The following is a 13,648-nucleotide window of genomic DNA, read 5'->3' as shown; positions in this document are numbered from 1 at the left end:
CTCGGTTAAAGACCCAAATGGCAGCACCTTCTCAAGTCCTTTGGCAACCCAATGAGGTCTACAGTGATCCCTCGCTACTTCGCGTTTCGTTTATCGCAGCTTCACTACATCGCAGATTTTCTTTCCAAATTAAAAAACATATAAAAGTCAAAATAAAACTTCTAAATTGAGGAAATGTGTCTGACCTTTAGGACAATGTACCGTAATTTTCGGACTATAAGTCGCGGGTTTATTTATAGTTTGGGTGGGGGGGCGACTTATAATAAGGAGCGAATTTTCCCCAAAAAATAAAAAGTGAAACCGCGATAAACGAACTGCGATGTAGCAAGGGATTACTGTAATATGAATTTCAAGTTGCGTCAGCAGTGCGACGCGGCGCGGTGGTTGTTTACAAAAAGGACAAAGATTGATCACGGGATGACGGAGATGACGAAGGGCCCCACGTACTACCGGCATCATTAGCGGCTTTGTTTCTAAGTGACACGGAGAACGAAGAGTTTGAAGGATTTTAAGAATTTGGAGTGACACAGAAGGTTTGAAAAACTATTATGGCTTTTATGCACGCCCGGTCCTACTCTACGGAGCTTTCTTTCACCTCCGTGGATTGAAGTCGTGGGCCGGCGCTCGGCCGGGTGGCTGTCCAGGGACGGTGGATGGGGCTCGGACATGGCTTTTACTCACGCCCGGTCCTACTCTACAGAGCTCTCTTTCACCTCCGTGGATAGAAGTCGGGGGCCGGCGCTCGGCCGGGTGGCTGTCCGGGGACGGTGGATGGGGCTCGGTCATGGCTTTACGCACGCCTGGTCCTATTCTATGGATCTCTCTTCCACCTCCGTCGCTGGAAGTCCACGCCGCCACACGCCTGGAAGTTTATGTTAAATAAAGAGCCGTTTACCAAACCCACATCTTTCCTTGTACTTTGTTAACGCTACAATATACTTATATACTAGATCCGTGGAATAACGACGAGGCTGACGTCAGGGCGCACGTGCGGCGTTGTTGACAAAGGACGAGGAATTTGATCGATGGATTTAATGATTTAGAGTGCACAGATGGTTTGATAATATTATTGCTTATATAATAGTTATGTGATATCTAATTTATATATCGTTATATGGGCCTGTGGAATATTTTGGAGTGCAAGCGCCGTAAGCGGCGCGCACCCATTGTTGACAAAGGACGATTGATCGATTTAATGAATTGGAGTGACACAGATGGTTTTATAAACGTGTTGTTTATGTAATAGTTTTTTTAAATAACTCTGAATGTTACATCAGGCCCGTTCTCAGCTCTTCGTTTGTGTTTATGTTACGTTAGCATACCTATCGTTTAGCCTGTTGTTGCTCGTTCATGTCTGTTCTTGGTGTTGGATTTTGTCGAATAAATTTCCCTCCAAAATGCGACTTATACTCCGGAGCGACTTAGATATGGGTTTTTTTTTCACGTTATTGTGCATTTTATGGCTAATGCGACCTATATTCCGGAGCGACTTTTAGTCCGAAAATTGCGGTAGTATTGCTCCAAATGTTCGTTTACATTCCTTTAGAAGTCCGTTTTCGAGTGTCAGCATGCTCGCGAATTAGCATCTTTCCACTAACTCGTTAGCCTGCCCGGTACTTCTTGTTGGTGACCGTACTTCGCGGATTTCACTTATCACGGGTGGTTTTTGGAACCAATTATCCGTGATAAACGAGGGATTACTGTGTTGTACTTGTATGAAACTATTGAAATGAACATGTCATATCATTTTCCTGCTCATTTTACATCAAAATTAATCACAGCGAATACTATTTAGGAAATGATCCTTAAAGGATTAAGCATAAATCAGGAACAAAAGGTGGACCTCATTCGGTATGGGTGACTTTTTTTGTTCAGCCCAACAATTTATTGCTCTAAAATATTGGTCTTTTTAATTTGATTAAACTAATTTTAGGTCCTGAGGCGAAATTCAATTTATCGTGATCAAAGATGAAGACCATGGACAGAAAGCCAATTATTTTACTCGCATCATTACATCATCATCTGTAGATCACATATGCGTTATTTGAGTGTGAATAACAGCCACCCCCCCAGGTCACATCCAATTGTTAGCATGTGGGTGTGACAGTCTTGATGGATAACTCAGGCTTTTGCCTAAATGTCCCTGTGTACAATAGCAGGTTGCCATGGTTACCTGAATTTCTCCGCACATGAAATGAAAAAGCACTTGACGGCACACTCTTTCAGAGCGCACTGCTGTCCTGCTTGCCTGGCAGGCAGTTGATGGAAAAAGTCAAGCAAACGATTGAAACGTCTCTTCACATGCAATTAAAAAAAAAAAAAAAGACAACAAAATAATGGTGCAAAATGATATTCCCATTAGATCAACTCATTTCCATCCCCACTTCATTATCATTGATATGATGCCTTAGGTGCTTAGGAAGTTGCGCGACAGTAATGACCTCTAGTGATCCTAATGAGAACAGGACGGCGCTTTGATTGCCATTGAAGCGGATATAAAAGGTGTGTGCGTTACACGCACGCGTAACAAGCTGACATGCAAACCCCCCTCAACATAAATCATCCAACATACTCTCAGAAGTTAATCCTCTTCATGTTCACGGTCATGGTCTGAGCAGAAACATCCATGGGAATAGAATCCATTGGTTTCCTTCTTCACCCTGTTTAAACTCTCTCAACTGGTAATGTGTGCTGCAGTTGAAAGAAACTAACGTTACAGGATGTGACCTCATTGTAACAAAGGCCCCGAATGGATGCTGACCTACTAAGAAACGTTTTATATGCCCTGATACTGGCAACTGAGTAAAGCAAAAACAATTATTTCTATAATTTATTCATCTGGGCAAATGAAAACTGGTTGGTTATTAATTGGATTATATTTAGGGAAGAGTCTGTACCACCTTACAATAAGATGGCAATGACTTAATTTAGGTAATTACATAAGAGTGATCCGCCTTCTACTTGCCAAATAGTGAGCTATTATTTGTTAATGAATTCTTAATTTATTTATCATCATTATTATTATAAATAATATTATAATTAATTATTTGTTAATTAATGCTAGCTAAGTTGCCTTTGAGACTTCTCTGTCGGGATTTGTATAAATTGAATGTTTGCCCTTATGATCTCCGCTACATTATTATGCTACAAGTGATTCTGAGAAGGACACCATAGGCACTTTATATTGATATTGACCCAGTAACTCATTAGTAAGTAATTGGTCCTTGCATAAAGCTCAGTTTCTGCACATTGAATGAATCTAAGACCAGACAGAATAGTGAACTCTCAAGTAAGGCAATAACTCTTCTCTTTGCTGTTTGTACATCATACTTAATGATAACATGCAGGAAATCTAAATTGAGATTTGGGGCCTTGTCATTTTAGGCTTTAATCGGAATTGTATGTATACTATGTTGTCACTGCCTCCCTCACATTCAAGCCCTGAATTATTAATAGTCTGGCCAAATTCACTTTAGCTCAAAATGTTGCCATGCTATGAAAACATTTAAATTAACTGATGCAACCAGCAGAGAGCAGCAAAGATCTGACAGCAGTAGCTGATGAAGAGTGGTAGCCAAGACGTGCTGCCACCTCACTGCATGTTCCTAACGCAGAACACTTGCTTGAGCAGCCATTATTGCAACAATGCAAAATGAACAACTGTTACTCATTAGCCCCCATATTACAAACACATGAATACAAAGCCTCTTGCGTCACCGTGAGTCACAAAATCGCAGATAAAGAGGAACTTGGTGACACGTACACACAAACACAAAGCACAACGCATCTTTTGTGGGGCAAATTTTTATGAATGCGATATTGTCCGTGCCAAAACTGCAGCTGATTATGTGAGTCAAATTTCTGGTGAATGGCTGAGTCAGGCATGATTGCTGTTTGAGACGTTGATAGTCGTCAGATGTGGACCGTGTTGCAAACTGTGTTCAGGGAACGAGTCACCAGCTGCAATCTGCTTTGTTCACTGTCTCGAGATGCTGGAAATGACAAACAGTCCACAAGAGAATATAAACTTGCTGCTTCTCATCTTATCTGCACACATTATGTGCCTTGTGACTCCTTGTGACATTTTAAATCTGACTCTTCCAGTCAGCTGATCAGCTCTATCTTAACAAAATGGCTTAGATTTGTTTTTGTTGGGCAATGTGTTGCTAGGTGGAGTTCATCGTGCTCAACCCCATACAGATGGAAGTCAGTTGACAAGATAAACCGGAAAATACACTGCTCAAAAAAATTAAAGGAACAGTTTAATCAGGGTATGGCATGAATTCAATTTGACTTTTCTGATAAGGATTTGGTCAGGTACGTGGCAGAGGGGGTTGTTAATCAGTTTTAGCTTCATTGGTGTTGATGGAATTAACAACAGGTACACTAGAGGGGCAACAATGAGATGGTCCCCAAAACAGGAGTGATTTTGCAGGTGGAGGCCATTTCAAGTTCCTCCCTCTTGATCTTTTTTAACTGTTTTTCCACAAGTGTTGGGTTTAGCTAGAGTCATTATCACGACTGGGAGCATGAGGCGATTTCTTAACCCTCCTGAAGTTGCACAGATTGTCCAACTCCTCCAGGATGGCACATCCATGTGTGCTGTTGCAAGAAGATTTGATGTCTCCCCCAGTACAATCTCCAGAGCATGGAGGAGATTCCAGCAGACAGGCAGTTACTCTAGTAGAGCTGGACAGGGCCGTAGACGGTCCTCATTCCATCAGCAGGACCGATATCTGCTGCTTTGTGCAAGGAGGAACAGGTTGAGCACTGCCTGAGCCCTACAGAATGACCTCCAGCACGCTACTGGTGTGAATGTCTCTGCCCAAACAGTCAGAAACAGACTTCACGAGGGTGGCCTCAGGGCACGACGTCCTGTAGTGTTTCCTGTGCTCATTGCTCAGCACCGTGGAGCTCGATTGGCATTTGCCATAGAACACCAGAATTGGCAAGTCCGCCACTGGTGCCCTGTGCTTTTCACAGATGAAAGCAGGTATACCCTGAGCACCTGTGATAGACGTGAAAGGGTCTGGAGAAGCCAAGGAGAGCGCTATGCTGCCTGCAACATCATTCCGCTTGACCGGTTTGGTGGTGGGTCAGTGATGGTCTGGGGAGGCATTTCCATGGAGAGACGAACAGACCTCTACAGGCTAGAGAATGGCAGTCGGACTGCCATTAAGTATCGGGATGAAATCTTGCACCCATGGTAAGACCCTACGCTGATGCAGTAGGTCCTGGGTTCCTCCTGATCCACAACAATGTCTATTGTGGCAAGAGTATGCAGACAGTATCTGGAGGATGAAGGAATTGACACAATTTGAATGGCCCTCACGATCACCTGATCTAAACCCAATAGAACACCTCTGGGACATAATGTTTCAGTCCATCATACGCCTCCAGGTTGCTTCTCAGACTTTACAAGAGCTCACTGATGCCCTTAGACAGATCTGGGAGGACATCTCTCAAGACACCGTGCGTCGTCTCATTAGCAGCATGCCGCGAAGTTGTCAAGCATGCATACAAGCTCGTGGGGGCCGCACAAGATATTGAAAAGAATTTTGAGTTGCAGAAATTGAATTTAGGCAAAAAGGACGAGCCTGCCACATCATTTTTTCACTTTGATTTTTGGGTGTCTGTATACTGAGCTCTCTGTAGGCTGAAAACTTTTATTTCCATCAAAAGATGTGGCATCCTTTTGTTCTTGAGACATTAAACTGTCCATATCAATATAGATATCCCCGCCAAAAAAATGTCCCCATTGAAATCTGATGTGTTTTCAAAGTGTTCCTTTAATTTTTTTGAGCAGTGTATGAAATACTGGAAATTCTTACTTATGTCAGCTAAGTAACGGAAGACTGTGAAGTCTCAGCTGAAATGAAACAAGCCTCATGAAATCTATACCCGCTGGAAAACTAAAGTTTTACCACAGCTGCCAAAACAACGGCGAACACTTGAGCTCAAACTTCCGACAACATGACAGATGGAGCAACACACCCGTTCAAAAACTTAAGTAACGGCGCACACACACAGTTGGAGTGGAATGCTGTTTAATAGTCAGAACTATTAAGAAATATACAGTGCAGTAGTCAGAATCAAGCCTTGTTTGGTGTGCGTTCATTAAAAAAAAATCATATTAACAAAAAACAAAACTCTCACAGAGAGATAAAGCATGCAATCAATGCCACCAAAATGTTCTGACCTTATAAATACATTCATTATGTTTATATAATACTTTCAACATGCCAGTTACCTCTTGGTCTTAAATACGATTTCAACCTTTTGCATGTGTTTTACCTCGAGCGACAACATCATTACCGTACAAATGGGTTTACGCTGAACAAACAACCCTGCTATGTTTTTTTGGAATCCGTCCCATTCAGTATTTAGATTGCTTGTAGTGTCTGGACGTCCCAACTCTACATGCAGAAACATGCACAGCTCTGGTTTATGTAAAAAGAAATTTATCTGTCTGCTGTTTATCTGTAAAATGTGTCATCACGGATTTATTTTTCCTCTAAAACTTGGCAAAGGAATTAGCACCTATACTTCACTCCCACACATTGTGAACGGTTTCTCGCTGGCAACTGTTTGCATGGTAAAAAAAAAAACACTCTCCAGGCACTTACTTACGAATACACAATCTAATTTAAAAAAAATCGTGTTTTCATGATTTTATTGTCAACTCGATTGTTATTTTATTCTATTGTTCCACCCACCTAGTTTCTATTGCGTATCCTGTTACACAGTGTAATATGTATCATATGTCAGATTATTGCCCATTCATTTAAACTGTCATGTTTTTTGTTTTTTTTTTAATAGTGAACTATTTTTGTAGGGGCAGTATATTTGATCCTTGTCAGGATCAGGCTTTTGAGAAATAAAGAGATAAGAGCGCTTTTGTGGCTGTATTTACAAAGAAAAACAGTTGTTCCAGTTTGCCGTCAAAGGTGTCTCATAAGAAATTGTGTGTTGTCATTTAAGTTGCAGCAGTGCCTCTGACGGAGATGCTGTTTTGATGCTTCCTTTGCTGCCGACGCCTCCAGAGCAGGAGAGCCAGCAAGAGGAGCAGCAAGAGAGCCAAAGCGCCTCCTATGAGCCCTACTTTCAGAGACAAGCTCTGGTCCTTGGGCTGGTACATCATACAGGAGGCCTCGCTCTCTCCGGTGTCATTCAGCGCCACCACGCAAACCTCTGAGATGTTCTCGATGAGACCCACGCCTCCGCTGCGTCTGTCCTTTCCGAACATCTGCCTCTCAATTCCGCCAACCGTCACCCTGTAGGCTTTCACAAAGGATGAAGGAGCACACCAGCTGAGGACCACGCTTGACCCGTTCCACTTCGCCGTTCTCAGAAAAGGAGGCTGCGGTGCCTCAAATTGTGAGGATAACCCCGGACACCAGCAGTTATTGATGATTTTGAGCTCACTACAATCAGGCTGGTCCTCCTTGCAGGGGTTGTAGTCACATTTCTTCAAAGTTCCTCTGTCTGTAAACACAGCCGCAGCTGCAACGGTAGTAACGTCCTGCTCAGTGTCATAATATTCATCCGGGGGGATCTCAAGGGCTTCGGAGGGTCTGAGGGGTCGCGTCCGATTGACCTCTGGCTTTTGTTTTGTGGTAGGCTGGGGAGTGGAGCCACTGAAGAGAAGCAGGCAGATGACCATCAAGGGAACATGTCTGCTGGCAGCCATCACACAACCTGGAGATGCTACAAAGAACATACCGTCAGTATCAATAAGTAATTATATCATAATTTCTTGAGAAAAAAAAAAAACGCATACAAATTGAATTACAGGACTTGAATCAACACTTTTATTTTATTTATTTTTAAATCAACCCAAGTGGCTATTTGTACTTAAGTATAAACTGTCAATACACTTGCCAGCTATATCAAACAGTAACGCAAGAAAATTCCACCCGCCTCGCTTGTCAATTTAAATCAGGAAAAATAAGCATTTCTCCATATGGAACTGTTTTTTTTTACTTGGAGGTGCATGTAAACATGAATATTTAGTGACAGGATTTAAAGCGGTGTATTTGTATCTGCTAGGATTAATCCTCACATGTTAATCTGTCTGTCGGAGGTGGCTCACACTAATTCAACATTCCAGACCGTATTGCACAAGAGATGTTTGGTGAATGCCTACGCACACACACACGCAGACACACACGCACACACACCCTTGCGGGACACAGTGTAGCCCAGTCAGCTGGATCCACTTACAGGAAAGCTACCCGTGCGGAATTCTCACAATAAATCAAAACAAATATCTCAAATACTTCTGAATACAACTTGTTTGATTGCACAGGAAACTTATTTACCTTTTCTGCCTCTGTGTGTATTTCTATAAAGAGCAGTAAAATGTTGGTGGGGAAAATAACTTACTCATTGCGTGAAGAGGTTTGGGTAGTTGAAATGCTTTAAGAAGCTCCTCACGCTGCTGTTTTCGGTCCTCCACTTGCTTCCTCACTTGCCTGCTTCTCCTTTATGTATTCTCCTCTCCCTAACAACTGCAACCTCCCACACTCCCCCCACTTTGTGGACCCTTCATGCACCCGTTCCACCTCCCTCCCCATCAGAGTAAAATGAGAGCATGCTTTTGGAAGACTTTCTACACACCCCTGTTGCCATGTTTTGTGGCTATAATAAAGGAGACTAGGAGACATAATTTAATAATTTTTCCTCATAAATGTGACCTGAAGGAATGCCAAAGAGTTCAACGTTGTGTGTTAACTCTCATTCAACGTGAGTTTAAATGTGACGGGTTAAATATACAAATACATATTATATATACACAAAAATGAAATATACAACCACATCCTGAGTTATTAGAGGGTGTGCACACTTGTACAACCACTTAGTTATTTTAAGGTTATTAAGGTCACAGATGATGTAACACTTTATAACCTTTACTACTTAATGTTGAAATAAGTTTTTAAATGAATTTTCATAGTCTTGTTTATATCACAAAAACCTGGAATTTGGACAAGGGTGTGTAGACTTTTCCACTGGATGTGTAGACTTTTCCATTGAAATATTTTTCTGATCAGGCCAGAGTAGGCAATTCAGCTGTACTCCTTTGCACTCTTCACATTTTGAAACATCCATTGTGGGAATACGACTCACTTGTTAATGACCTCTCATTACCTTAAAGGGAGGTTGGAAATTTAAAAAAAAAAATGACTGGGATGCTTTATTCATGAACGATTACTCAGTGACTCCAGACTGCCACTCATGCCTCGTTAGACCTCTCACCTAAATAAAATGCGTGACTTTGCCTGGAACATCCCAACAACGTCCAAACAGAAACGGAGTGCAGCTGAGGGATATCTGCTCATCAAATACAGGAAATAAACCAGATCCAACTTGCAGGATGCCCAGTTAAACAGCACATCTGCCTCTTTTCTTTTGCAAACTGGAGGGCTAGAAGGAAGTATAAGGAGTGATGTTGAGAAATTCAAGGACATAAAAGCCAGCCACTTAGTTTAATAGACATGGGATTAATAAGCAAACTGATAGAACACATGTCAAATATTCCATCTTTGCAACATTCAAAAACAAAATGATTCATTGGACTGTCCTCATTTTACCCCGTGGGTCCAGTCAAATACATCTGTCTTATACCACAAAATTTTCTGGCGATGACCTGATCTGAGCTTGTCTACACCCCCCTCCAAAAGTATTGGAACATTCCTTTGTTTCTGCTGTTAACAGAAAACATTTGAGTTTAGCATCGAGCTTTCCAAGTATTTAGATCAGGATCGGTAAATAGCAAAATTTACCTAAAAACGCTACATTTTGACCAAAAATATTGGAACAAATAATAATAGTAATTGTTTGGAGATATTTTATAAACCCATTTGTTGTTTTGGCAGCTTGTTCTACTTCATTAACTTGCTGCCTGATGAATGATCTCCCAATCAGTTTGGCTTCTTTTTCTCCTTTTTCCCCACTGCATAAGAAATTGATTCTACTGTATTATTGTACTAGTACTGATTGAACGGTATATGCTCGGAACGGTCAATGGCGCCATCTGTAGTATTTAAGTAGCAACAGCACTCCCCGGAATGTTTTTCTTAATTTGTTTTTATTAGACAGCAGGCTGGGTTGGGGGTATCAGTGTTCGTGCCGCTCTGTGGATTGGTTATCACTGTCCCTCATTAAAATTCCACATGCAATCATGTTCACATTAATTTGAAAACGTTTATTTTGGGAAGTCAACAAGGACGGGCTCATTGCACCTAAATGTAAACCATGGGCGTCCAACTTTACTAATGATCGAAGTATATCGCATTAATTTATACCCCAATTTTAATCATTGATATTCTTAGTCATTCTTCATGTCATCTAAGCTTCTTCGTGTTTTATATTTTGACACAATACCATTTATTGGCTTTGACTAATAATATGAATAGATTTTGTGTCTTTGGTTTTAAATCCAGCCTCACCAAAAAATTCGGAAAACGTTCCCAAAACATGGTGTATAATATACAAATACAATCATAACGATCAATTTGTCATATTTGTGTCCATTGTATGGTAGACCTTTTAGGTCTTAAAAAATAATGTTATTATTATTATTATTATTATTATTATTATTATTATTATTATTATTATTATTATTATTATTATTATTATTATTATTATTGTTGTTGTTGTATAGTTATTTGTTATAGCGTTTGCATTCTTTTGTCCAATCAGCGCCCATGACTACTGCCTACGTCATCTCTGTGCGACGGGCCAATGCAATTCTGTAGTCAGAGGTTGCAAATGGAACAGTCGACACCCAGAATTTTTTCCTGTTTAGTAAGTAAACTAGATGAACTTTATTCCTACATATAAACGATCGCAATTGTGTTTTCAGGAATACGCATTGACACGATAGATGAATTTAGCAGGCTAATGCTAGTGCGCGGATTTGGGCCCTGTTAATTTCGGAGTAGGCTGCATTGTTTTGGTCAGTGACGTCAAATTAAACGCTGACACCTGACTCGCAGCATCTATCAAGCATACCTGTCAGTTGTCTGTTTTGCTTATTAAGACGGCGGTTGCTTCACCAATAGACTACGCTAACTCAAGTAAAGCCATGGCTTCCAGGCGCCAAGGTTATACGAGCAGTGTGGATTCTCCTTCGTCAAATAGTGGCAACCGCAAAGCGAGTATCAATATTATTCCTGACAGGCCTGGCGCAGAATCCTGTTACGACCGCAAACCAGACAAGGTTCTATACGGCAGCGTGAGTGTCACGTCGCTCAAGTCCCGCTTTGCACCGACCATTCAATCTGCCATGTCGGCTGCAGTTGATACTCTCCTGGGCGAAGTGGTGCTTGTACTCAATGAGACTCATCAAGAGTTGCTACACAAGGAACAAGAGAACGAGAGACTCAAAGTGCGTCTTGAGGTGTCTGAGAGGGAGTTGAAGACCATGCAGGATTGTCTGTGCAGTGCTCAGAAACTCATCGACCAGCTTCAGATCTCATACAGTGGCCCCCATAACATCAGTCAGTCAGTTTTTGCCCCATCCCTTTCCTCCATGACGGCAGGCGTGGACCGGGACCATCAGAACCCTCGAAACGGTGCCAACTTGGGTCTCGGTGCTTCTGTGGATGACGCACTTCATGGGTTTGAACCAAGGGATGACTACAAGATGTGTCAGCTGTCTATTCAACCTGATGGTTCTGTAACCAATCACACTCTGGATTCCTTTGCAACAGACACATCTCACATGTGCACTGATGCCAACAGACCAGGTACAACTATTATATCAACCTGCAACAAAAACCGAGTGGAACCATGTTTGACAGATGCATCCCAAATTGAGTTTCTCAATACATTTTAATCATAAAACTCATGTATGTTTCATGCTGTTTCTGCTTCAGAGGAGAGGCCGTCTCAGGGACCAGGTGAACCTGGCAGCTTTGAGATAAAAGTGGAGCAGGGACAAGCTTCCAGCTCCAATCAAGACAACCGAAAGGACACAGTTGGCGAAGGTGAACAGTCATCTCACACCATGGGTGACCTCAGCTATGTTCAAGTTGGAGATGTGGGTGGTTCCCAGCGCACCTTTATCCAACCTCTGCGCCATCAAAGACCAGTTCGAGAATGCAGCAGTGCCCCGCAGCAGCGAGTGATTGATGGACAAAAGCCAGCGGTGAGGACTTCAGGACCCGGAAGCGGTCACAGCGTTTCACCGGGTAGAGCGGATGAGTCAGCAGGACCTTCGTGCGCTGACACGGCCGTCGAGCCTTCCGGAGATCGCCCTCACCACTGCTTAGAGTGTGGGAAGACCTTCCGTCTGATTTCCAGCTTAAAAAAACACATCCGCATCCACACAGGAGAGAAGCCGTACCCTTGCAGCGTCTGCGGCCGCTGTTTCCGCGAATCGGGCGCCCTGAAGACTCACCTCCGAATCCACACCGGGGAGAAGCCGTACTCGTGCTCTGAGTGCGGCAACTGCTTCCGACACTTGGACGGCCTGCGCAAACACCGCCGCACACACACCGGGGAGAAGCCGTACGTGTGCGCCATCTGTGGAAAGCGCCTGAGCCGCCTACAGCATCTCAAGCACCACCAGCTCATCCACACGGGCGAGCGGCCATGCTGCTGCCCCTTCTGTAACCGCAGCTTCAAGGAGCCCGCCGCGCTGCGCAAGCACATCCGGACGCACCGCGAGGAGGGTGGCCATATGGCCGTCGGGGCCACCGACGAGGCCGAACCCGACGCCATGGATGACATTAACAACCTTCACCCGGCGGCGCCGTCCCCCCAGATGAGGTTTGGGGAGTGGGGGGCGGAAGAGGAGGACAACGCAGTTGCTGACTGTGTGTAGAGACATCACAAATTAGAAAGTGCCTTGCCTGGTTTAAAAATGAGCAGTGCCACTGAATGTAATTTTTAGCTGCCGTGACTGTGGTCATGATTTCCCAAGTTGCATATATTTATGAAACAAAGATTTTGGAATTAGATGCAACTGGCAAACATCTTGTTGTATGCTTGTTAATACAACACGTAGGGATTCAAATATTAAGTGGTTTAAAATTTAATTATACTACTTGATGCTTGAGGCATTACTTATTGATCATTTTACATCAATAGGGACACAAAATACAAACATCTGCCTTCAACTGCACAGTAGTGAGCATACATAAAAGACCCAAAATCATTTAAAAAAAAAAATGTTCAGAAAATGTTTTTTATGCACTATTAGCAGACTCAAAATCATTAAAAAAAAAAAAAAGAATAGAAAGTTTTTTTACACGCTATTAGCAGTGTAAATTTAACTATTTTGTATTATGGGGGTTGTTTTTGATGTGGAGTATTGCTTTTTTGTTAATCTTTAAAACTGCTAACTCACAGTGTAAATATACTTCTTAAATAACTGTTGTTCCTTCCACTTGTATCCCATATAATCTTCTCAGCCTTCGAACAAAAGATACATTACAGTACAGGTACTGGAACTATAGCGAGCACCTGCCATCTAAACTAAGTACTGTATTTTCTCGTTAAGATGCTCCAAATGTGAAATATGTCATTGTATTCCCACGGTGTGGTTTGCCAACGTAGCTTTGCTGTAGTTTTAATTAAATGACTTTAAAGAAGGCCCTTTGCATGTAACATGAAGATGAAAACATAAAGTCCCTGTTAAATG

The 13,648-nt window shown here is 42.4% G+C and overlaps 2 protein-coding genes across 3 annotated transcripts; one reads left to right on the top strand and one right to left on the bottom strand.

Annotated features, from left to right (window-relative positions):
• Positions 1–6,030: 6,030 nt before the first annotated feature.
• LOC148386029 (LRRN4 C-terminal-like protein) lies at positions 6,031–8,540 on the bottom strand. Its single transcript, XM_088397865.1, has 2 exons — positions 8,386–8,540; positions 6,031–7,707 (listed from the first exon to the last, which is right to left on the bottom strand). The coding sequence occupies exons 1-2, from the start codon at positions 8,387–8,389 to the stop codon at positions 6,977–6,979; spliced, it is 735 nt and encodes a 244-aa protein (XP_088253991.1). The 5' UTR covers positions 8,390–8,540; the 3' UTR covers positions 6,031–6,976.
• A 2,162-nt stretch (positions 8,541–10,702) lies between these two features.
• LOC148386028 (uncharacterized) lies at positions 10,703–13,648 on the top strand. 2 transcript variants are annotated; one of them, XM_088397864.1, is made up of 3 exons: positions 10,703–10,806; positions 11,182–11,750; positions 11,880–13,648. In XM_088397864.1, exons 2-3 carry the CDS (start codon positions 11,288–11,290, stop codon positions 12,827–12,829), a joined length of 1,413 nt encoding a protein of 470 aa, XP_088253990.1. In that variant the 5' UTR covers positions 10,703–10,806; positions 11,182–11,287; the 3' UTR covers positions 12,830–13,648. The 2 variants fall into 2 exon arrangements, with proteins under 2 accessions (XP_088253990.1, XP_088253989.1); XM_088397863.1 differs by having other exon boundaries at positions 10,713–11,750.

This window comes from Syngnathus floridae, chromosome 15 (assembly GCF_059516105.1).
Source record: "Syngnathus floridae isolate MCC-2025c chromosome 15, RoL_Sflo_1.0, whole genome shotgun sequence".
Taxonomy (NCBI): domain Eukaryota; kingdom Metazoa; phylum Chordata; class Actinopteri; order Syngnathiformes; family Syngnathidae; genus Syngnathus; species Syngnathus floridae.
The sequence above is the reverse complement of the archived record's forward strand: the minus strand, read 5'-3'. Positions and strand labels throughout refer to the sequence as shown.

Coding starts and splice junctions, on each gene's coding strand:
- LOC148386028 (XM_088397863.1), top strand. CDS start 11,087: ATGGCTTCCAGGCGCCAAGGTTATACGAGCAGTGTGGATTCTCCTTCG. Junction 11,751..11,879: donor CACTGATGCCAACAGACCAG/GTACAACTATTA, acceptor TTTCTGCTTCAG/AGGAGAGGCCGTCTCAGGGA.